Below are 25,207 nucleotides of genomic sequence, written 5' to 3'. Positions count from 1 at the left end.
TAGAATCAGCATAGATTTTCTTATTTCATATTATTAAAAATACATATAGAATCCTTTCAATCAGATTTGCAGATAACATTTAGGCACTTAATGCAGGCAAGCCAATAAGTGAAGGTGTCTTGCCCAATAAATACAGCACTCATTTTTGATAAGGTTGTTCAATTTCTTCCAACAAAACTCAGTTTAGAAACGTCATGAAAAAAATATATGAATATAAAATCAGTTTTCCAGTTCTACCCAAGATCACAAACCCTGCTTTTTTTTTTTTACATTGAAGTCAAACTTGACCAAAACTGAACATCATCCTTCTGTTCGGATTTAGTTTTTAAATTGTGTGACAGCTTAAATTGTATTCAAAATGATAAAACTTAAGTACATAACACTGGTACCTAGGCTGTAGCTGTTATTAAAAATCGGATTAATGCTTACTAGTGCATTGTGTCTCACCTTCCATACTCTTGGATAGGCTGTTAACCAGTTGAACTCTAGCATCACTTTTCTGGGGGGGGGACATTGGCCTGAAAATAGCTAATCTACAAGCTCACAACACGTTGCGAGCTTGTAGATCGGCTACTTTCGGCATAGAGATTTGATGTATAGGGGGGAAAAGAGCGGACCAAGTACAGAGCCGATCCCGGTCAGCTAAGTATAGAGGGTTTAAGTGGTTAAGGCACAATAACACAGCCACATCAATACACTGAACCAAAATATTGAGTCATTACACCAACTGTCATTTATGTAATACATAGCGATGCTAAAACAAACAAAAACAAAACAGGCAGATTTTTTCTTGTGGTAAAATAAACATGTGTTGTGTGGGGATTTCCTATTCTTTGGTGATGACCTGAGAATGATGAAGTTAAGCTACTGAAACTCTCAAGTAGCCATCTATGTCCACTACAAAATACTTGGAGCACACTCTTCAAAATCACGCATACCCATCCTGTAGCTAAGCGTCTCTTTGGTGACATTGTCCTAGAGCTTATGGCATAAACTGGGGGACTTTAGATCTTCCGAATCAAAGTTGAAGTCATTGTGTTGTAAAGATAAAAACATATCATCAACGAAGGGTAAGTCAAATACAGGGCCTAAGGACTTAGGACAAGTCCCCATTTGTACCAATTGGGGGTTGTGTGGCACAGTTACGGGTCTAATAAGACAAGATAAACCTTCATATGAGTCACATTTTTGGATAATGATATCCAACCATCAATTTGTCTTTTAAAGAAAAACTCCTTCATTAGAAAAGAAAAAAAACAACACCCAGTATTCAGTAACATATTCATCTTAAAAAAGAAAAACAACTAAATGAAATAACTCAAATTGCTTCCGATACATAATAATCATAATATAGATTTTACTTTTTCTTTTTTTACTGCAGCTTTACCTGGTTCATTATGTACAATAAGGTACTGAAAAAGTGCTGGGCTTCAAATAGCAATAATGTCATGTAAAAACCACAGTGAAACATAATACTGTTAAGAGAGGGGCATAGAAAAGTCTTTATGCTCCTTCAGGTGGCAGTGCTCTTTCACTGTACATCCATACATTATGGTTCCGTAAGTCATGCCCCCTTTAATACTCAAAGAAGGCGTTAGCTGGGGTCCAACAGAGAACGACCACCGCGCTGGGTCTGATGTCTACCTTTGTACCACCACGATGCAGTTTGGCAATTAGCTTAGAGGGAATTCCACTGTATGGCCTTCCGTGTCAACAGTGTAAACTGGGGGAGGCGGGTAGGACAGAACCTTAGATGAGCCTGGAGTTACGGAGAAACTGGATGAGAACCTTGTAGATGAAGACGTACTGAGAGATGGTCTGCACCATCATCATCCTCTGCTGACGGAGCATGCTCAGAACCGTCGGGACGTCCAGCATCTGAAGCGGAGATACAGACATTTTGTGTGAAGGTTGGAGTAGCAATATTTAGGACATTTGTTAATATAGCAATAGAGTGAGTCTAAAAAGATTTCAAAATCTTGAAAGTTCTTGACGGTTTTTGAATATTTCTCAAACATTTTAACTACACAAATCTTGGATGGGGGTCCCTGGCACAAAATAATTTCAGATAGGGTCCGCAGCCAAATACATATTAATTGACATGAAAAAGGTTGAAAACCACTGATTTAGGAACATGTCACTTAAACTAGGAGTGGATGGATAAAGCAACATCTGTCCCAATACATTTACCCATGAGCCAACCAAAACTTTGGGACAATGTAGGCAGGATGATACGTTTTCAGCTTTAACTTCTAGGTAGCAGATAAATGTACCTCCTGTAGCGTTATAGGATTCTAAACACAGATCTGTGTTTCCAATATCAAAAGATATTTAGATATATACAGGGTTAATTTGTAGACAAAGGAGTTTTTAGCCCAAATGCTGTCATATTGGCCTTTATAAAGCTGTGTGATACAGTTATGTTAAACCACTTTCAATCTGGTGTCCCTGTCACACCTACAAGTTCACAACTTTGCGTGTTCGCATCGAGCTTGTGGATCTGCTATTTTCGCTATTCGTTGTACGAAAAAGTATATAGATAGGGCTTCAATGTTGTTATAGTTAACTAAAACTAATTAAATAACTAAAACTTGTAGTTAAAAAAAATTAGTTAACTGAAATAAAAACGAGGCTTTAAACAAAGATAACTTACTGAAACTGTATTGTCGTTTACAAAACGATTTAAAACAAAATCATAGTCCTCAGTTTTCCCCTTTGTCAGTTTATTTCAAAAGCCAAATATTTTGGGTGGATATGAAATCTTAAATCTACCATCACAATTTATAAGATGTGGCAGTTTTTTTTTATGGAATGTTTTTTATTACACAATATGTTTTATGACCATTTTGGAACGCCCCTGACAAATACCCCATATTACAATAACAAAAACTAAGCCCACAAAACACAAAATGAACTCAACTAGAAAACCAACTTTAAAATCGTAAGTACTAAATAAAAACGAATGAAAAATGAAAAACGTTAATAACCTTGATAGGGCTTAAGTGGTTAAACAGTGTACTGTTCAGATTTTTACTTCATATTCACACATAGAAGGTTACCTCGTTGTGCTCTAGACAAGCGATCATGATCTCAGACAGGACGACCACTCCGGTCCGGCCAACTCCAGCGCTACAGTGGACCAGCACAGGTAGGTTGGTGTTCTTTGGGTCACTGATGCTGTTGGTGTGTCTCCTCACTGACTGGATCTCCTCTAGGTAGGCTGGGAAAAGGACACCACATCATTCATTTCATCATACTGTAGGGTTTGATTCTAAACTAATAACTTAAACCCTGCATGCTTCGTTGACCAGGTTACCCCTAAGGCTCTATACTTGGTCCCCTCCCTTTCCCCCTCTACACTAAATTTCTTCACCAAAAATGGCCAATCTAAGTTGCTAAGTGAATACTTACAGCAGGCCTCCCCCTCACACATACGTACTTGACCCACCAATGTACACCAACAGTATTCAGCTACTGTACTGTATTGTTCACTTTCCACAGTGGAATTACTGACTGACTCAACTCACGATTCGATACAGTTCACAATCAGGGTTCACGTTCACGATGCAATTATCTCATGATTTCTTTTATATATAATGAGATTCCAGACAAATGACTGAAAAAGATTTTCATTATTTCTCTGACTAGAAAAACAAATATTTGATTTCTTATCTTTTCTATATCAAATTAAAGAATGTGGTATGACAGTGTCACGCATAAAAAATAGCAGATCTACAAGCTCAGTGTGTCATGGTGAGACACCTTGTGAACTTGTAGATCTGCTTTTTTCAACGTTTATGGTTTAGGTCACAATCTCAGGTCACACTGTGTAACTTTCATTGTTGCAGTTTTTTTGGGTGATACCAGTGGTAGCTATATGGTCCTTACAGAGATCTGTTATAACTGCAATTCGCAGAAGTCCATTCAAAATAAAACAGTCTCTCCAGAAGCAACACCTGTAAAACAGATACAGCATGGTTTGGTTTGTTTTCAAATTGGCCTGTTATAGCACCACCATGAGGCAGATGTTTGCAAAACAGATCTTTTTGCTACCACTCCTACAGATCTTGTCAAAACCTCATGCAAATCAGTACACATGATCTCTGTAGTCATGTGATCAAGACGTATCGGTTAGATTTTTCATATTCCATTCTGAATGGCTATAATTGGCTTCGAAAGGTTGTGGGAGTCATTAACTCATTCACTGTCACTGATGTAAAAAACGTATTTTTTTCCAATTACCAAATCTGCCACTGACGTAAAAAACGTAATTTTGCAAAAGAATTAAAAAAAAAAGAAGATCTCAGCGTCCTTCATCTCTCGAAGTGACACATTTCATTGTAGCACACCCGGATACGGAAATGACGTCAATCGAAGATTTTCGTTTCCGCCTGCTTCCTGTTTAAGTGCCCCTCTAAAACGGTCTTTTCTCGGCTTTGCATTTCTCCGCCGTGGAATGCTGTTTAGCAACGCTGTTTTGAAACTGCTACTACTGCAAAATGGAATGTCGCCGATTGAAAATTTCTTCTCTGGGCCACTCACACAACTACCCTGGGTGTCTACAAACAGTTGAACAGGCGATCAAAAGGGATTTAGCGAGGTCTGTGGCGAGGTGAAGAAGTAAGTGAGTTTTCCGTTCACATGGCGATACATGGTGTTTTTACACTGGGCTGGGGGAGAAGGACTCCGCCCCGATCGGAATGTTTGTTGTCTGAGCGGCGTGCACGACTCGCCTGTGTGTTTAGAAACGATTGGACTTGCGATCATAATGAAAGAAAAAAATGTGTGAATTTTTTAAAGTTATAAAAAACACTAAATCACTGGCAGTGTGCAAACACAGCCAGAAATAAGTCTGGCAGGGAATGAGTTAATGCAGCATCCGATTGCTGTGAAACACACCAACTAGGCCAAGGAACAACTTTGATCGGCCACATGGTGGCGCTATAACAGGTCGCAACACAGATCTGCACTCAGAGGAGCTCACTTTTCCAGTTAAAAATCAAATCTATAGCTATCGATATGTTCTCCAAGAGGTCTGTGCTCTACTACTCACAGAGAAAGCCTTTGAAGTCCTCAGGACAGCCATGGTCGGGCCAGTCCGTGTACTGCAGGTGCCAGACAGTCCTTTCTTGACCAGTTAGAAGGTGTTTGATCTTTAGCCCTGTGGTGGCGTAGCAACCCGAGTCCGTCCGGAACCGCGTAGTGATCTTAAAGCGGCCGTATGTCACGGTGTTGTGTCGCGAGCCAAGGCGGGGCCAGTATCGGAAGCTCTTCTCTCGCCCTCCCTCCTGGGGTGACAGGGAAAAGGTTAGAGAGTAGACAGGGACTAAGACACACAAGCATGTAAGCATCTAAATAATAATTACAAAGGCACAAGCCCTTCCTGGTCAACAATGTGACAGGAACAGGAACCCACCTCTTCAGCGGTAACCATGGCAATGATGGAGACACCCTGTTCCCATACCATCTGCCAGAAATCCTGACAGGTGTTGGACAGGGGCCCCTGCGAGGCGATGTAGCTCCACTCATGTCCACCCACTGTTATCTACATTACATTAGGAAGAGAGAGAGAGAGAGAGATAAACAGTACTGAAGCACAATATAAACAATGAAGTTTTAAAATGGACAGTGTCTCACAAAAATAGCTATTTACAAGGCGATCAACAAGCTCACGATCTACAAGCTCAGTTGTGAGCTTGTAGATCATATACACTATACATATAATATCATTAAGATATATAATGTCAGTGGCAAGTAAGGATAGGTAAGTGAGAATGTGCCTTAACGGCAATCATGAAATGTTCCTTTCCTGTTTGCGAAGCAACGCCAAATGTTCTTACCTGTGATTTCTATCTAAATGGAATTGTGCGTGTCACTGATTAGCACCTACATTCCAGGTTATCAAGGAGACAATGATGGTATGAAACATTGAGCCTATTTGAAATGAACATTTACAAGGAAGATCGAATCGTTAAAACAGCCCTTTTCTCTCTGACAGGAATCAGCCAAGCAGTTAATGTTAGCCTATGAAGATTTACTAAATAAGAACTTAATTTTACCAGAAACACAGCATGCTTCTTGTCATTATTCCAAAATGGACGAATGGCTTAATGTGTTTTAGAGATCGTAGAGCTACGAATAGTCGAATCGTCTCAATCGCCTGCCTAATGAGATTAAACTTGGACAGCTATGAGTCGGATTCTATGACTCCTGCTGCTGTCATATCAACAAACTGAGCCATGGTGACGGATAGTTTTTCAGCAGCAAAGTGTTTTTCCCCATAGCCGGAGTAATTAACCATGCAATTACATACATAACCATGCAATTACAAAGGTATGCATCAGTGAGCAAGCCTGGTGAAGCCTCGAGGCAAAACAATGTATTGACTGTAGCTTGAAAGAAATATCAAAGATAGAAATACTGGAACGGGTCTGACGCCTTTTATCGTCAAAAGTCTGGCAGCGGAGGGAAGACATACAACAATTGTGCTGATTTAATCATCCAAAATGTAACCAGTGTTCCGTGACAAACTACATATATACAGTCATATATTAACCCATTAAGACCTGAGGCCAATTCTATAAATGTCTTCTAATTCCTAACTGTCACAATATCAGTGGTGCTCAAACGTTTTCATGTCAAGGACCCCGACCCCCCCCCCCCCCATCTCAAAATATTTTGTTCAATGGACCCCCAGAAGCATTGGAGTTAAAAATGTTTGCTTTAAAAGAATATATATATATATATTCAAAGATTTACACAAATTGTCACAATTTAAAAAAAATAACAGATCTACAAGCTTGTATCGTGGCACGAAGTAACACTATGCTGAAATAATCAACCTCTGGAGACACAGTATACGATAGGTCACGATTGTCAATGTAACACTGATTCATTCACCTGCTCAAGGTAAAGGAGGAGAAGACGATCCAAACGAACAATAAAACTCAATCGAAACACATTTGTTTTGTGCTAGAAATTGTGCGTTAAATGAACATATTTTCATGCTAATGTGATTGGGGACTGCTGCAAACTCAAAATTGTTAAGTTAAGTATTCAATTGTTATAGCGAACAAGACTTGTTGACGTGCCGCACTGTGAGCTTGTACATATGCTATTTTTGAACATTTTTGAAAAATCTTGAAAGTGTGAGAACTACTGATTTAGAGGGCATTTGTAGAATCGGCCTCAGGTCTTAAAGAGTTAAGTCAGGAGCCCTTATGCATATATTTTAGTGGCTACACAATCTACTTATTAAGAGCATGCAAGCATGCACTATATATGCAAATGCATCTTACTCTGATATGGGAAGCGTTGATGTAGCCTGTGTTGTTCTCCTTAGTGGGAACCAGCTCCACCCGGGTGTCGTCGTAAGGCAGGACGTCTTGGAATCGGTTCCTCTCGCCGCTCTCAGGCAGCCCGGCAATGGTGCAATCCCCTGAAGGACGGCGCTTTGGGATCTGCTCGTACTCTGTAAACACCATGCCTTGCTCCATGCGCTGCTCCAGCACCTTACACTGATAAGCACACACAATGAAACAATGGCACATACAAATCAGAGCCCTCATAGGGAAGGAAACACTGCCTGTGAGCAGGAAAGACTGAGTTTGGACAAAGCTTTTACCAAGGCAATTTCTCACCCAAAGTCTCTTGTGGTGGTGTGTGTGCTCAAGATGTATAGCTTCTTTGCAATAACAAAAGCAAAAGTCTACTTTATACTATCAAAAGTACAAAGAATCAAGTCCAACAAGGCTAACCTGTTCAGCTGTGTTTAAAACACAACAGCATCAAGAGTGATTCTTTATGTATCGTTCACAACCAAACCTCAGACACCAAACCAGCTGCCAGCAGTGTTCACATGAAAGATTCTGTTAAAAGCTCAAATACTTTAAATACTCAATGCAAGTTCATTTACAATTCGGCATGATAATGCAAAGAATAAGACAAATGCATATACGTACGTCTTAAAACTCACGGCTAGCTTACATTAAATAATAAAACCACCATTATCTCATTGCAAAGGCTTATTTTTGAATAAGGAAGCAATGACAAACCAGCTGCCCTGATGTAGATCTAGTTTCAACGGGAACTTACCCTCTCGTCGTTGGAAGCCTTTTCAGGCTCATCCTTGCCCTCATCCTGCATTGGCAGCCTGGACAGCGTTAGGCCATTGAGGGCTGCCACCTTCAAAGGGCCCATCTTCTTCACCTCTGACCTGGCTCCTTTCTTCATGCCCTGGCGTGAGAACACAGGGGGACGAAGAAAACACAGTGAGATGAGGGGACAAACTGAGAATGACTCCTGGAGAGGGAAGGAGTGGGTAGGAACATACAGCAGGGACAGCCCAGTCTCGCTGGGTGATGGAATGTCACCCGTCCAGTTTTCTGAAGTAGCCTAATGACATTCCTTCAAGATGCAGGTGTGCAATGTGTCAAAACACTCTTGTTGACGTCACTCTGCATTGCATGCAGAAATGCATACTGGGTAATTCCAGGAGCTGAATGACGTCAACAACTGTTGATGGGAAAAAAAGAAGCTCTGGTGCCAAACACACTGCTAACTTCCGACACCTGACCGAAAGTGGGAGTTCTTTGTTGATTTAAACTTTTTTCTATTGGCTACAGGTGTTTCAGTGTAATTAAGATAACGTAGGCCAGCAGAGTGGAACACGGCAGTATGTGTGTACGTGACTGAAAATCTTCCTTGTATTCTAAAACGTTATCAGATCAAGTGACGCCTCCATTGCCAATACATTACTGTAATAGTGTGTAAATCACCTGCTGATAAGATCTACTGTACTAGGCTAACACATTGCTAAATCATTACTCATTTCGGGCTTCACCAGTTGAAATGGTTATATAAATGCTGCACTAGAGTGTTTCTATAACTGTAACTATGTGTGTGTGTATGTTGTCTCTACATGTGTGTGAGGGCATAGTTGTGGGTGGGGTGGAAGGCCTTTAAGGCTACTGTTGAGTGTATGCAGCTGACATTTCGTTGTAAAAAGGGCATAACTGAAAAAAGGTTTTGTACCACTTGGCTTGACTAAGCATGCAGATTTGTAAATGTGTACAAATATATCAAATGAAAATTGTCATGTAAAAAATTGGATATCTGTGATTAAAGCTGCAATCCATAACTCTTATGTCCTACCCAGGATTCGAACCTGGGTCACTCAGATGAGAGATTTCTACTGCTCAACCAAGATGCAATGCCTAGATACCTAGAATATCTGTCTAGGTGAGATAGTGAGAAAGTACAACTTGGCAAACAGTATACATGCTATCCAACACCAGGGTCTAAAATTCTCAATGTTAGAATAGTGAGACCACCTCCAACCACTGCAGATGTGCAAGTTATATGGTATTAACATCAACATATTCTACAATACAGATGTGTTAAAATAACATTGCATTCATTAGAACTGCATCTTTAAGAGGATTATGTGGAGCAGGACTCACCGGCGGTGGCAGGCCCTCTACAGTCTTCTTCCCAGCAGGCACATCAGAAATAGGTCTCTTCTTGAAGTCTTTCTTAGCCTTCTGCTTGGCCTGACCACTCAGGTCTCCCTCTGACACACAGGGCACCCTGGGCTGTCGCAGATCCGACAACAGGTACAGCGGCTCAACTTCCTGAACGAGAGGGTGGGGCTGATAACCTAAGGAACCTGTTATGGAGGGGTCGAGGGAGGAGCCGATGGGGTATGCGGGCGGAGGCTCCATAGGAGTGTGTTGCTGGCGCGTCAGAGAGGACAGTGAGGTCAAACTGCGGTGCCGCTGCTGGTCGGGAAGAATGGCCGCGATCGCAGCCTGGGAAAGGGGCGTGTGGCGTCCGCTGTCGTCCTCGAACTCTTCCTCTTCCCCACTGCTGTGGACCAGCATGGTGGCGTCCGACAGAGACTTCTTGTGTCCGTAGCGCACGTCCTCCTTAATGTCACCGCCATCCTCTGTCTTAATGTGTTCCATGAAAACATTGAGCTGAGAGCCCTGAGAAGGACCACCGCGGAGCGCCGGGGGCGGGGTGGCGGTTTCAGCTGCAGAAGTTGACACAGTCCTCTCTTTGACCCTCATCCCCTCTAGACTGTATGCCAAGCCGGCGATCTCGATGGAGTTGCGTTTCTGCGCGTGGTGGGGGTGTCTGGGCGGGGGTCCGGCAAGGAAGAGGGGCTCCGACACCTCCTGCAGGGAGTGGGCCACCGGCAGGCTGTCCTCCTGGAAGGTCTGGACAGAGTGGTGCACGCGCCGCGTGATGATGAGGTCAGGGTTGCTGCTGCTCACGTACAGGTGGCGTGACAGGTCCGGCGTGCTGTTGGCGGGCCGGGGGTGGGCATACGGGTAGGGAGGCGGTGGCCGGTACACCTGCGTCCTCATGATGTTGGGGGCCGGGTAGTCCTGTGCCTGTTGCAGCTGAACATTGGTGAGTTCGGGGACACTGACCGCCCCCACCACGGCCCTCCTCTCCGTGGGGTAAGGGTATGGAGAGGGGCTATGGAAGCTGGAGTTCAGGTGGAAGGGGTAGTGGTGGAGGTGGTGGTGCTGAGCACCTCCTCCGCCGCCGTGCTCGCCCCGGATCTCCGGCTGGCTATACACAAGCGGGTCAGGCCTGCTGTAGGCGTAGGAGTTGCCAATGTTTAGATTCCTCATGGAGTGGCTCTGTCGGTGCTCTGCGGCTAGAACCATGCCGCCGCCACCACCACGGTTCTTCTGCCGCATGACCGTCTCATAGTCGGGCGTGGCACGATACGAGGGCGGAATGAGGGCACTGTGGCGGTGGGAGGGGACGTAGTCGGGCCGCGTGATGTCGCTGCCCGTGATGGAGGGGTTGGAGGACATGGGGGAGGGCTGGAGGTAGTGCTGGGGGTTGGTGAGGGAGCTGGTGCTGTGGGCGCTGTATACGCTGCCGTTGCGCAAGCGCCCTCCGCTGCCGTACTCCATGGGCGAGCGGTCCAGGCTGGTCTGGGAATGGTAGTAGTAGCCATTCTGATTGTTCATGTACAGGTTGTCTGCAGGACCACAGCATATCATCAACATACAAGCATGAAAACAGAACGAGGGACAAAATATTTTTTGCAGCAAGTCATTCTTATCACATTCAAATCATTTCAAGTAAACAGTTCCGAGTCAATTTGTATCGTTACCTTGTGACGATGTGTAGGGCTCGGTGAAATGGCCATTGTAGTGCATTTGAGGTGGGGGCATCATGTACGCCTGAGGCTTTGGCTGCAGCAACAACATCAAACAAGAGAAGGATTCAGTTAGCGCACACATGACCCTAATGCTGTCCAACAGCACGGAATTATACATAAATCTAATTGTGCGCTAGCTAGAACACTGTTATGGCCCTTAGTGCGGCAGATGACATGTGTCATGTGCTGTGTTCCGCATGCCGCAGTTCAGCAGGCAAAGTGTGTGAGTGTGTCTGTGTTTAAAGCTGTGAATTACCAGAGACAGTCTCGTAGAGGATCTCCTTCTGACTGGGTTCACAACAGTGGGCTGAGTTTGGCTGAAAGATTAAAACGCTGATAAGCAAATACACTAGAAAGAGCCGATTACATTTATATTGACAGACCCTCCCTGAAAAGGTTTAACCACTTAAGAACTGTTGTCAAAAGAATTTCAAATTGTCGGAAATAGCCGATCTACACGCTTGCGACGTGTTGGGAGCTTGCTATTTTTTGCCTATAATGACATGCCCAAAATAGGGATGAAACAGGTTGAAAGTGGTCAAAGGCAGATGCAAACTGAATTACTGGGTGGTTCGATTCAAATCCACTGTCTGAATGCTTAAAAACATAAACAGGGATTTATTTAACTAATTTGTCCAAACAGTTCAAATAGCCCAGCAAAAAAAACTGCCCATTTTGTTTGAAAAAGAAAAAATGAGACTACATTGCCCCATAACAAAGATTTGCTGTAAAAATGCATATTGCTTGGATGCATGAACACTAGAGGTCCCCAGGCTAAAGCTCCGTTTGGATTTGGAGAGCTAGTTTACTGGGGTGTGGCTAGCTTGTTGGTTAGGCGAGGAAAAGCATGGGACCCTGGCACTGGGTTGCTAGGCGTTAACTGTAGGCGGTGGCTGGTCGTGTTGCTCACCCCTTGTTAGAAGGCAGAGAGGGACGAGAGAGCATTGGAAAACGAGGAAAGGAAAGAGTGAGAATGGACTTCTGGGAGCCCTCAGAAGGCGTGGGGTCACACTCCTCTCTGAAGAGAGAGGAGGAGAGGGGTGAGGCTATTCTGACGTGGACACATACACATACCCACCCACATGTACACAAACATATACATGGAGGAGGGCAAGAAACAAAGAGACAGGAACTAGACTAGACATGTCAACAGAAGCACACTTACAGGCTACTCTTGTTAATCTTATAAAACTTGTGCCTGGCCAGACACATCCGGCACACATATTTGGAGGTTTCCATGTCTTCCTGCATGGAGGGAAAAGAAAGAAAGAAAACATCTCAGTCATGAGGCATTCAGTACAGTGGTGGTGCTTTATCTACAAGCAAGAAAACTGCTTCCCAGCGTATCCCCTCACATAAATCTACTGGATGTGGAATTTCAGCCAGTGGCATGTGGCTTTGTGACCGCTCATACACAACATACCTGGGCAACCACGTGCAGAAGCCCACACACAAGCTCAGACACACACACACACACACACACACACACACACACACGGGATGACTGGCTGATGGCTACCTCCATCAGAGGGCCTATTTTAAGGGTAGAGGAGCCTTATGTTAATAGTTTTACCTGAGGGCTGGTGGGACAGAGAAGCAAAATGACAGTGACTACAGTATATAGACTCACTGTCTGGAACTGAACGCTCTCCTCTTTGTTGGCCAGCTCCAGGGCATAAAAGGACTTGTTATGACTCATGTTGTTGATTTCATTCCACCTACACAGCCAATTAAAACACAGTAACAGAGAGACAGACAGAGAAAGTTACATGAGGCAATGGTGGTCACATTTTTAACTAGAGAAGAAAAACCTCATAGCACTTTAAAGAGACTGTGGGAACAGAGTAACCGTATCAAAATAAAAACCATATGTTTGTGGGCGTCCATATCAAATGCTTCTATTGTGCTACACAATGTCAGATGCAGTATGTGTCGGACTGAGATGGAATCACCACCGCCTTGAGGGAGACTTGACAGACACAATGCCCACACAGTTCTTAAGGTCTAGCGAGGTCTAATTGACTCACTTCCTCAAGGGCCAAATTCAGGTCTAGACAGCATTAGGTGACATTTCAGCTCATTCACAGATTGCAGGAGACAACCTCACCTAAGAATAGCTGTAGACCGTACCACCAAACTCAATATGTGCTGACAGAGTCATTCAATCCAATATAATTACTGCTCAGGGCTAGGAAATGCCAGACAGGGTTTTAATTCAGGGGCTTCCAATTTAGAAGCAGATCATATTGCAAGCATTCGGCTGCATTATTTTAAGAAAATGAATAAATAAAACAGTCCACGGGTTTATTTCCAGGGTTTACCTAAATACAAGCGGTGGCCTGCCGTTTTTGTGCTTCACAAAGATCCCATCCAGACAAGCTCCCAGCATGATGTCAGTGCCCGTGCTGTCCTGTAAAGACGAGGGGGGAGTGTAGAAACATTTAGAACAGCCAATCAGAGGACAGAATTAAACTGTGCAGCCTAATGTTGGGGATCTTCAGATATGTAATCCAAGCTTACATCTCAACCTCTCAGTTCAACAACAACTCTTCTACGAGTCTACTGCACTGTTCAGCATTGCTGTCCCATTGTACTACATGTTGAGTTCATATTACTTGCAAGTTGTTGACATGTTTGGAAACAACATGCCAAGACAAATTCTTGCTGTACTTTTGCAGTCAAATTTGGCTGTTTGACTGGACAGTAGCATTAGTATATTGTCGTTTCTGCACACGTTAATATCTTTGGCTGTACTTACCTTGGCTTGATAGCTCTCCTGGCCATAACCTTCCATCTTTTCCACCTCCTGCATGTACATCATCTCTGCCTCTGGGGCTGGCAGCCCCCTGAAACAGTAGAACCGATACCATGTCAACACCTACTGATGCTACATACAGCCAAAGAGACAAAACACCCTATTACATCACAATACACATATCAGAGAGAGAGAGACTCATGCAATCCCTTAATGCCATCATAATTTATTTTATTGTCCCGTTGGTAAACGACAGCAACCATTTCTGAAACATGAAGATCATGATGAAATACTGTTCAACTCTTCACCTCTCACCTTCCTAACCCCTAACCTGACACCTCTGCTCCCCTCCTCCCTGCCTGCCTGCCTGTAGCCGCAGCCAAACTATGACAACTATTCCTGTGGATGTTCTGTGCTTTAATAGATCTTTCCATGGACTTGAGTAGCGCTAACACAGAACACACAGCCAACCCATATGGGGAGGATGAGTCCTTTAAAATCCTGCAGATAGGAACGGAATGGGACTGGGTGGAATGATGGGACACAGCTGCTTTTGGACTATAGAAAAAGAGAGGGAGAGATGGAGGAAATGAGAGAGAGATGGAGGGAGAGCGAGAGAGAGAATCGAGCTTCATACTTTTGGCCTAGTGTAAATCAAACTAGAAAGACAGGCTTATATACGGCCGACTAACTGAGACCAGATGATGAGCGTGCACCATGGATGGGCCGAATAGATGGATGGATTGAGGCTGGGCTCAATTAGAGGGAGTGCGTCAGCCTCTGTGAGAAGTGGTTGTTTGTCAGCGCAGGGAATGAAAGGCATGCCTGTGTGTCCCCCAGATGGAGAACATGTGGAGTTGACTTTGAAACGTCATCCTCACCTGTAGTTCTGGTAGAGAAGAGCCACCTTCTGAGTGGCCTCCTCCAGGACTCGCTCATCCTGGATCCAGCCCTGGGCAGACAGAAAGGAAGGTTAAATATATCAGTATGATATCTCCATGATCCTGATCTATGATCAGATGTCATTAAGAATCCCCATTCCAGAATGCATGGATTAAAGCTAAATCGAATCTCACAACAACAACAAAAATGTGTCAGACCAAGTCCCGATCTGTGATTTGTGGAACAGCGATTCCTCCTTACTAGCGTTCTGTGTACCAAACAATTAGCACAATATGATCTTTACACATTATCAGTATAAAATATGTATGTTCCCGCTGTTCTACATACAGCCAACCAGTAAAAGAAGCTAAAGGCTTTAACCTTTTCTTTTATGAAATATCTGAGACAATTAGGGTTTATGGAAGTTGCTTCTGAACATGGATTCTACTGCTAGTTTGACCAATTAAAATATTCTTTAATGTTACAAGAAACGTAATGTAATATTTAGTATTACTCTAGGGCTTGACTTTATCAGCCACTTGATTTAGGGTTATGCCTGATGTAAACTGTACTTGTTTGCATGCCATGTATTGCACTGAAAATAGCTGATCTACAAGCTCAACGCGTCGCAGCAAGACACGTTGTGAGCTTGCAGATCGTCAATTTTCGTAAATTGTAAACAACACCATTATTCATGATGTGGCATCTAATGATCTATATCCATGACTATAATCAAATATCCCGTGTGTGTTTCTGAGCATGAAATGAACATGAGGTAACTAAGCACTTACGATAGGGAACAGCACAAACTTCTGGAGGAACTCCTGAGAATCATATCGGTTGAAGTCTCCAAAGTCAGCTGATACCAAGAGACAAAAAAGATAAACGAAATAAGTCAACAGGGCTACAAATGAGGGGTGTCAAAGTCGATTTAATTGATTATGAAAAATAATCTACAGGGATCGACATGGACGTGCTTTTGTGCCTTTTGTTTACCCCTAAATATAGAACCCATTAAAATAAGTTCATTGATTTTGGAGGACGGCAATGAATTTCTTCTTTTTTTTCCCGCCAGGCCAAAGGCCAGGAGGCAGAGTTTATGTTTTCACTGCTAAACCAATCGGTGTGAATGTGAACTTTACATGCACACTCTCAGTAGGGAGAGAGGAAGAACCTCCACCCAGCATTTAACAGGCCGCTTCACTTTTTGACCTCTACTCTCTAAGCTCGAACCGTAGCTTCCTGGCGGCTACACCCCACAACTGACACATCCCTGGTAGTGGGTAGGCAACCCAGCCTAGTGGAGATTTGTGCTCCAAGGAGCACACTTTTCTCGTTTTATTTGATCTTAGAAGGCTCACTCACTGTTTTTTCCTTTGTCATGGCTGCCAGTTCCCACCCGATATCTACTGCTCGTTTTGATAATAATAAAAACCTTTGCCTCATTTTCTCTCCCACTCCCAGTTCCCCTTTATTCTTTACAAACATGTTTCCTGAAATACTCTTCCTTAACCACAGCCTAGCATCCTTATTCTGGGGCAAACATTCGACAAAAAATTGCAGAGTTTGAGCTTATAGGGAAAAAGGAGCAGAGAAAAGTAGCAGACTTGTTTAGAGCCCTGTGGGACTCTGTTCTATATATACAGTATACAGTAGAGGATTTAAATGGAATCCTGGATATTGCATTTTTTGTTTCCGTTTTATTCAACAGGGCTTTTTTATTTATCTTCAAAATACACAGGAAAACACTGACAGGGAGCACATTCATGTCTTTTTATTCTGTTGCTGATGGTAGCCAGACAATGTTTCCATGTTTCATTTTGATCATTTGATGAATCAAGAAAGTAATCAATAGAATAATCACTAAGAAAATTATTGATAGTTGCAGCCCTACTACAAATTCCAGTAACAAGAGCATACCACATATTCCTATTTTTGCATTCATCCTGGTCTCTGAAAAATGTGCCCAGTTATGCAATTATAGCACGAGTCAGTCAGTCAGACTGAGGCATGCAGGTACTTTAGAATGGCATGAGGTCTTTTTGGAAAGTTGCGGTGTATGATGACAAGACAGGCTAATTTTAGGAGAGGAGGGGACCCATTTGTTATGGAAGGGAATTGCTTCAGCGTCTGAAACCGTAGTGGTCTGAAAACCGCTCACAGCAATCACAGCTATGCAGGGTATCCAAGGCATCAGCTATACGCACAAGCTACAACTACATTGCCTGGCCAGCCTGCTCTGGACTGGACACAATGAAAGAAAGAAAGAAGAGTTAACATGTCAAAGTTAATTAGTGAACCACTGAAAGGTGGGGGCTGTGTATTGGCAAGAATCTGGTGATATATATATATATATATATATATATCACGATACAGGGGTTACGATTCAATACTGCAATATATTGCGATGCTGTTATAAGGTGACATATTGCCATTTTTTTAAATCAAATTAAAATCTTTAGGGAAAACTATAATAACACACCACCATGTGGATGCATATTTTTTTAAAGAGATTTTCTAGGCTTTTCTGCCTTTACTGGAATAGTATAGATGAGAATGACAGCCTGGAAACAGGGAGAGAGAGAGACAGGGAGTGACATGCAGCAAATATCGTCGGGCTCGGGAATCGAACCCACTATATTAGAGCCTATATGTGGTATGCACCTAAACCACTAGGCTATAGGAGCTATATTTATTACAGTCCCTGTAACATCCAACATATGAATACTTTTTGTGCAATCTGAGCAAAGGGATTAACATTGATTTGCCTATATCAGTTAAAAACAATACAGTATCACACTAATACTCCAATATTCAAGGATATCAATATCTTTTCATACCCCTATGATAAGGTAGCATGGCGCTTGAAACCGCAACTGAATGCTTTGGGAGCTTGGAATAAGCTTCTTGGGAGCTTCCCACCAAGGCTGGCCATGGCCGCAACAGTAAGTGATCTCAGTGGCTGCACTATGTTAACACCCAGCCCAGTTACTTGCACAGCCTGATATAACTTTGCCAGCAGCATCTGAGATTCTTATGGCTGGGCAAAAGCTGGAAGAGGAAATGTCAGGCAGAAAGCTCACGCAAGGGGAGTTCACATTCACTCACACACCCTTGAACAAGTTTATAGGTTGGTTTGGATTCAGTGGGACTTGTTAAGTGGTCCAATTAACAGACTCTTGGAAGAAAGTTAAAAAGTAAAATAAATAAAACACAAAGATAATTGGTTCAAAAGGTTTAATGCAAATAATAATTTGAAAGCAGACACTCTGAAACTGACCTGAGGGTATGAACTGGAGCACTAAGAACTTGCGAAATTCCAACTTCAAATATTACAGTTGAAAGTTCACATTTTTTCTCTGTCTGTGCTTTGAGATCACATGACATGAGACAAAATTGTGTGGTTGAGAAACAAATTCTCTTGCTGTGGTGGAGTGGAAAGTCAACAGTTTGAGAATCAATAGATTTCAATCTGGAATGTACTACTATGAGTCCCATAGTCTGACCTGCTGCAAGTCTCACTCAAATCAAAGAATTCAGAATTGGGGTTATTTGACAAAGTTTATTTTATTAGCCCAATATAGACAATTGACATTACCTTGCACTGCCAGGCCAGCCAAACGAATAGCTTGTTCTATTGAGCATGGGATCCTGCCCTCCAGAACATCCTTCTTCAGCTGCAAATAATACTGATATCTGTGAAGATACAAAGAGGTTACTCAAGATTGGGGAACAGATAAGGCCTCGGCTCTCCCTGAGCCCTACAGCCGAATATGTCAACCCTGTTCAGCAGGTGTGAAGTCATTACCGTCTGTCAAGTGTAAACAACATTCAGAGATAAATTATCTTAGGTATGGATTGAGAATGAAGGGCTCATGTGGCAGGGTTACTCAGAATCCATTTGCCAACACTGAGATGTTACTATGGAATGACAGGAATGACAATTTGAATAACAAGAACTGATGATTACTTACAAAAGATATGCAGCTGCCTGCAGTATGACTGGTACCAAAAGGTTATCTTCTCCTTTAAGCACTACTTGCTCAATTCCTACTTCTATCTGACTGTTGTCAATTTCAAGCCTCAGTAGGATCTTTAAAAAGGTCCACACATTTTTTTATAAACATCAAATGAAAGCACAATGTTCCATCAGTACAGATACATACTGACTCAGTATGTCAATTTAAGCATACATATACTGTAATGAGTGGTAAAGGGCTCTTAACAGCTCTTGAAAATCTCGGCTGGTCTAAGTAAACCACTTCAAAACACACTGTTTTACGCAGGCTGATGGAGATTTAGTGCCTTTGAGAGCTCCTGACACACAGAAGGCATTTGGAAATGTTATGTCAAATGTTCAGGCCCTCCTCACAATCGATTTTTTTTAAGGTTTCAAGGTAAAGGATCACTTTATTGAGTTCTCCTCACAATAGAACCATAGGATTCGTTTTTGTTTTAATCTGCGAAGTTGCCCTTAGATTTTCAGATTATTTTAAAAGCAATTATATCAGACATGTACAAATGCAATACTGGTGACAGGATATTACTTCCATTGTCTGTATAATCCAAATAGCCCATCTTGAGTAATGTGATTTGCTGGCTGACTGAACATATGTCATCCGCATCTGCCACACTGTGTGTGCGTGCCCCGTTTGTAGTCTAGGGTTACAATAGGCTTAATAAGGCTTAAATGGCTTGCATGCGTTTAAAAAGAAAACATGACATTACCCTGACATATATCGACGCAAATATCTACCTTTTAAACCTCTATAATGATTCATTCTTAAATTATTGCTTTTTTACACAATTATGCAATTATGGTTACAATTTAAACTTTTCTCTACTAAACTAGAATGATTGGCAATGGTTACATCAAGCAGAACATTAATTCTCCTTTTTCTTTTTTAAAGTAAGTTAAGAGAGAGCTGGGTATAAATATTTTTTTAAATAATCCCAATTCATACATAAACTCATGTGCTCCTGATCACCAACATGGTTAATGGGATCTCACCTGGTGATCTCCTGCTGGAGTTGAGTGACACTGGGTACATAAAACACAACTCCAAAGTAAACGGTGGGCTCCAGCCCATACTTGTCTAGCTGCTTCTTCAGGGGCTTCTCCAGGTCTATCCATCTCTGTTGGTTCTGCTTGTTGAAGTACCAAAGACTGAAGTATGTTATCTGTCAGAGGAAAGAAGAAAGGGTGAGACCTCAGACCTAAATCATGCTGTGATGAAGGAAACATTCTGGCTACAAGCAGTAAATCTGACAGGCCGCTTTGGGCTAAACTATTTGGGGCATACTAGAAGGAATGTTGGGTTTATCATAGTATTGATTAAATCATCATTGATCAAATGTGCCCTAAAATTATTTAGCTGAAAATTATTATAGCTGAAATGTAGGATTACATGAGTAAAAACTAAAAGACGTGCTCCTATTCAGTTCAGTTCAAGTTCCAAGCCCACTTCTGAAGGTGTACTTCAGTATTTTGCAGTCGTACTGTAATTATATGACGAAGGAAAAAGCGCTAAGCAGGTACAGTATCTTCTGCATTACGCCGGGTATCAAACCATTCAAACAACTTCAGGAGAGTTACAGGCTGGTGCCACTCCCTGTGAACTGAAGTCTTGTGACTGCCTGGCTGTAACTCAGCAGAGGGCATCTGACAATGAACACTGGCTGGTAAGAGAAGTAACCTGTAGGCTTGTTTGTTGGGGAGTAGAATGTGGCCACACGATTTCCATTGTAACTACAACTACAAGTGCTTTCTCACCACAAATACCAAAATTATTACCTAACATTCCTGTGTAGACAAACCGTAGAGGCTGTCTGTTAACAACATAGATACAGAGTACAGTTAGTATGCATTACTATGCAACCAGCAAATACATACTGTATGTCAGGTCTGTTCTTTTAAGTGAAATGTTATTACTGACCCAACTGTAACAGATGTATTGGTTCTTAACCACATAACCCTAGCGTCTCGCTATTCTGCCGCAAACATTCAGCGAAAATAGCTGATCTACAAGCTCACAACGCATTGCAACACGTTGTGAGTTGTAGATCAGCTGTTTTTAGTGAAGACATTTGTATTGTAGAAAGGAGCACACAAAGTATAGAGCCCTGGGGTACCCTGGTCAACTAAGAATACAGGGTTTAATAGCCTTGATCCAAGACTGACAAGAGATTTATTTTATCAATTTACATTTGTGTATCTCTGTCAGACTTGGATTCCACCCCCAAATATCTGGGGGATTTCTCTGGAAAATGGAAATCCATGTTTAATGCCTGTAGTCCTCCATACATTTACAAATCCAAAATATAAAGTGCTCACCCTAAAGCCACGGATGTTAGTGTCGCTTGTTTTTCGTATTTATTCCGTATTGTTCAAGAGAGAGACGTTTTAATCCTGTCTGTGCTGGAAGTTCACTGTATTCCTCAATGAGTGCAGTTGTTCTCTTGTAGCAGGTGAAAGCCAGCACTGTATTACACTCGATGGAAGCGAGAAAATACAGTGACATTCCGGTAAATGCAGGATTAAAACATCTCTTTATTGAACAATATGGAATATTACGGAAAAGAAGCGTCCAAATTCTGAGGAACGGGAACAACCATGGCTTTAGAATAAGCACTTTATATTTTGGATTTGTACACGTTCGATAAAAGAAATCGGTCAGTCTTGGTCCAAGGCTAAGGGTTTAAGTGGATAATAAAGCACCATGATCAATGTGTCAGTAGCCTATCTCATGTTGCAGACAAGACAGTCTGAGAATGAGTTTGGGGTCATACGATATCATTTAGAAAACATTAACTTATCCATGCTGCAGAAGTTTGAAATAACATAATACACACATCAATTTCAGTGAAAGGACATGCATGCCCTTCCAGCATCTACTGAAATCATTCTAGATAAACACATGGTTGCACAAACAGTCCCTCCAGCAAGAAAACGCCAAAACGGAAGGTACTTTATCACAAATTGTATATCAGTAACTGTCCTTCAGGATCCCAGTAGGGTCAGATAAATCTTTTTAATGTTAAAAAGGTCTTCAAAAGTCTAACGGTCCAGGTCCACCAAAGATTTTAAAGTGTGATTGAGTAAACCACACTGTGCCTTATACCCTCTTGCAAATGACTCAAGACATTGTGTCAGCATTGCGTGTCACTTAGGAAGTATAGGAACAAGGCATACTTTCCCACATCACCAGCACTGTACAGTACAGGATGGCAAGCATTTGATCTGACACATATCGTGCAGCCTGCTTTGTTAATTGAGTTGTAAAAAGGAAGGAGGAAGAGAGACCCAGTCAGTTGGTAGTGGAGAGGGCGAAAAAAGTACCATACCGTGCGGGTGATGTGGAGAAGCGGCATTTGGGACCTATTCAAACCTGACTCTAAACGACATTCTCCAGGTTATCACTGGCTCCAATAATTACATGTTTGTAAATCTATCTACAGTCTTTAGTCTCATTATGACCATTGTCCACAGTGACCTGCCACATACAGTATGGTGTAATTGGTGTATGTATGCCAATGACAAACATTTAAGTTGTGTCTTGAAAATGCCATAATAGTAAAGGAATGGTTTTACAGTCTATGAAATAACAATGACACACTGATAAGGTGGTCTTATCTTGGTTTCTGCTGCCTGTCACACACAGTATGCATTGACCAAAACATAGCTCTGACAATCCCAAATAGGTCTACTGGTGAAAACAATCAGCACTTGTGTTTGCATGAACATACATACCTCTCTTAACTCAAGTCTCTGGGCAACTGCCTCCAAACATTCCTGTCCAGTGCTCTCCACGGAAAGTGTAAACTCAACAAACTCCCCATTTAGGAGCTGGATCCGGGTGACAAGGCAGCTCTTGCTCGAGACAGTGTACCTTCGAGTCCTTTTGAGTTTTAAGCCAAATGGTAAGGGCATGTTTCCCAAACCTGCAGAAGGGCAGGTCTTCTCTTAGTCCAGAAAAACGTGTAGCGTTGCTGGTCCTCCAAGGAAAGTATGAATGTGAGGACAGGTAGTCATCAGGCTCATCATCAACAGGCAGACCTGAATGAGAGATGAGACATGGAATGAGACAAGAGGAAAAATCTCAAGTCCTTTTCTTTACAGCACTTCAACTCAATGTGCAATTTGTTTCTTAGAATGACTGGATCTAACAAATACATAAATAATAACAATAATAATACAAAAACAAATCAAAACAATGTATTAGGTGCATGCATGGTGAATGGATTTACAACTGGCTAACAAACAGATGTCCCACAAGACAACCAGGATTTACAGTAACATTAATCCTCTTAAATCTCTGGATTTTATTTCCATTTTATTTGGTATAATCTGCCACTAGTCTACTACTAATTTGTGAAGTTTAAACTCTTTTCCATTACAAACATCACCAATCTGACTTAAACTTAAGTTTGAAACCACGGTCTGACTGCTAATAAAAGTGTGTCCAGCTAAACGAGTCACCCAACAATAATAATAAGGTTGGTTAATGTTCCAAGCATGCGGTAGGTAGCACTAATCCTCTTCCAGATCATAGTCTGATCCATCCAACCACAGACACATCAACCCCAGAGAGGCAGGATGGCGGCGTTTAACACATCACAACAACCAGTGGTGTAAAGTAACGAAGTACATTTACTCAAGTACTGTACTTGAAGTACAATTTTGAAGTATTTTGTACTTTACTGGAGTATTTCCAGTTTTCAGTACTTTTACTTCTACTCCACTACATCTCAGAGGCAAATATTGTACTTTTTACTCCACTGCACTTATTTGAAAACTTTAGTTACTTAGTAGATTTTGATTATAATAATATTATAAATGATAATACAAAAGTAAACATACATTAACCAATTCAGCCCTGACATAATTTCAGCATTTTGAAAATAGCCGATCTACAAGCTTGTGAGCTTGTAGATCTGCTATTTCAAAAGATTTGTAGACATTTTATACATTTAAAACCTTGTGAAATAGGATATTCTGCATAATGAGTACTTTTACTTCTGGTACCTTTAAGTACATTTTGATGCCAATACTTTTGTACTTTTACTCAACTACATTTTGAATTCCGGACTTTTACTTGTAATGGAGTATTTCTATATTGTTGCAGTATTGATACTTTTACTGATTTAAAACAATGTGAGTACTTTATCCACCACTGGTCGAACAGCGTTAGCTCGGTAGCATGTGTTCCAGCAAATAGACCCGATCCTACGGTCTAGAGCTGACGTCGCCGGCTAGGTATATATTACAAATAATAACGTTCACGTTACCTGTCATATACACAATGAACTGTGCTTTATGCTTCAGTCGTTATCATCAGGTCGGCCATTGAAGTCAGCCAGTCTTCATCATAACATTTAAAATGACCCCAAGCGAAGTATAACGTGTATTTATCTTCCATTTGTTGGAGGTTTTAATCCACCGTAACGCTCCATGATGCCTCCCAGAGTTCAGCTCAGTTCTTAACGTGCTGCACTTCCACCGTTGCCAGGTTTTGTGAGAGAAACAAGCAACCAGGTCTATGAAAACAAGCCCAAAAGAAGCAACATGACCACTCGGTTAATGGCTATTTGAAAATAGCCGATCTACAGGCTCACAGTGAGCTTGTAGATCTTCTATTTTCAAAGAAAAATCTTGGGGGAAAAGTGAAAATTTAGGAATATTTTAAAATCCACAAAAACTTGTATGGGGGTCTCTGGCACAAAATATTTTCAGAAGGTTGGGAGTACAAATATATATTAATTTGGGGGTCCTTGATTGATTGACTGATGTACTTTATTTAGTAAGACATGAAAATGTTTGGAAACACTGGTTTAAACAACATTAGTTAACAAGCCCAAATAATCAACTACACTTTAGAAACAAGCCCCAAAAAAACGCAACCCGCAAATACCAATATTTACAAGCAACTTTACAGAAAACCAAAGTCGCTTATAATAAGCGGACATGGCAATCCTGGCTTCACTTCCTGGGACTGAAAGAGCAACAAGTGTATCCCGTCTACATCCGCGCCGGATCTCCGTTTATAGTTATAGGGCTTTTTATTTTTAAAACATTTGGTAAATTGTGGAATCTTGTTACCATATTCATAATTATGTACATCTATATCTTTTTTATAAAGAGTCATTTAGATGTTGCATGCCCTCGAAAGCAGTAGAGTAGAGCCATCGAAACACATGTATAGATCCTCCGTTGCGGCGGGATACATGGCGGCTTTGAGACCATGACATCAGACAGCTGGAATGCCAGGACTGGGAGCTGAAAATGCCAGAAATGGGACAGCTGCCTAGAACTGCTGCCTGGCTGCTGTCTTGTCTGTTTACGTTTATTGCAGTGTTAATTTTGTCGACTAAAACTATGACGAAAA

At 41.9% G+C, this 25,207-nt stretch overlaps 1 protein-coding gene across 2 annotated transcripts; it reads right to left on the bottom strand.

Moving 5' to 3' along the window:
- ptpn21 (protein tyrosine phosphatase non-receptor type 21) lies at positions 1 to 24,293 on the bottom strand. Of its 2 annotated transcripts, XM_080414455.1 has the most exons (20): positions 24,111 to 24,293; positions 22,573 to 22,878; positions 19,834 to 20,003; positions 18,421 to 18,518; positions 15,614 to 15,681; positions 14,822 to 14,892; positions 13,944 to 14,031; positions 13,507 to 13,595; positions 12,816 to 12,903; positions 12,351 to 12,430; positions 12,096 to 12,203; positions 11,442 to 11,502; positions 11,138 to 11,219; positions 9,462 to 11,002; positions 8,095 to 8,235; positions 7,299 to 7,517; positions 5,417 to 5,545; positions 5,054 to 5,288; positions 3,060 to 3,220; positions 1 to 1,878 (listed from the first exon to the last, which is right to left on the bottom strand). In XM_080414455.1, the coding sequence occupies exons 2-20, from the start codon at positions 22,750 to 22,752 to the stop codon at positions 1,750 to 1,752; spliced, it is 3,738 nt and encodes a 1,245-aa protein (XP_080270581.1). In that variant the 5' UTR covers positions 22,753 to 22,878; positions 24,111 to 24,293; the 3' UTR covers positions 1 to 1,749. The 2 variants fall into 2 exon arrangements, with proteins under 2 accessions (XP_080270581.1, XP_080270582.1); XM_080414456.1 differs by lacking the exon at positions 12,096 to 12,203.
- Positions 24,294 to 25,207: the final 914 nt, after the last annotated feature.

The sequence above is a fragment of the Gymnoscopelus braueri genome (genome assembly GCF_963280865.1).
Source record: "Gymnoscopelus braueri genome assembly, chromosome: 19".
Lineage (NCBI taxonomy): Eukaryota > Metazoa > Chordata > Actinopteri > Myctophiformes > Myctophidae > Gymnoscopelus > Gymnoscopelus braueri.
The sequence above is the reverse complement of the archived record's forward strand: the minus strand, read 5'-3'. Positions and strand labels throughout refer to the sequence as shown.

What these genes read in the sequence shown, in the direction of transcription:
- ptpn21 (XM_080414455.1), bottom strand. Translation starts at nt 22,752, where the DNA reads ATGCCCTTACCATTTGGCTTAAAACTCAAAAGGACTCGAAGGTACACT. An exon ending in AGGCCACCGCTTGTATTTAG is followed by an intron (nt 12,904 to 13,506) that starts GTAAACCCTGGA and finishes TTGGCTGTGTAG; the next exon opens with GTGGAATGAAATCAACAACA. An exon ending in GGACTTCAAAGGCTTTCTCT is followed by an intron (nt 3,221 to 5,053) that starts GTGAGTAGTAGA and finishes TCCTTTTCCCAG; the next exon opens with CCTACCTAGAGGAGATCCAG.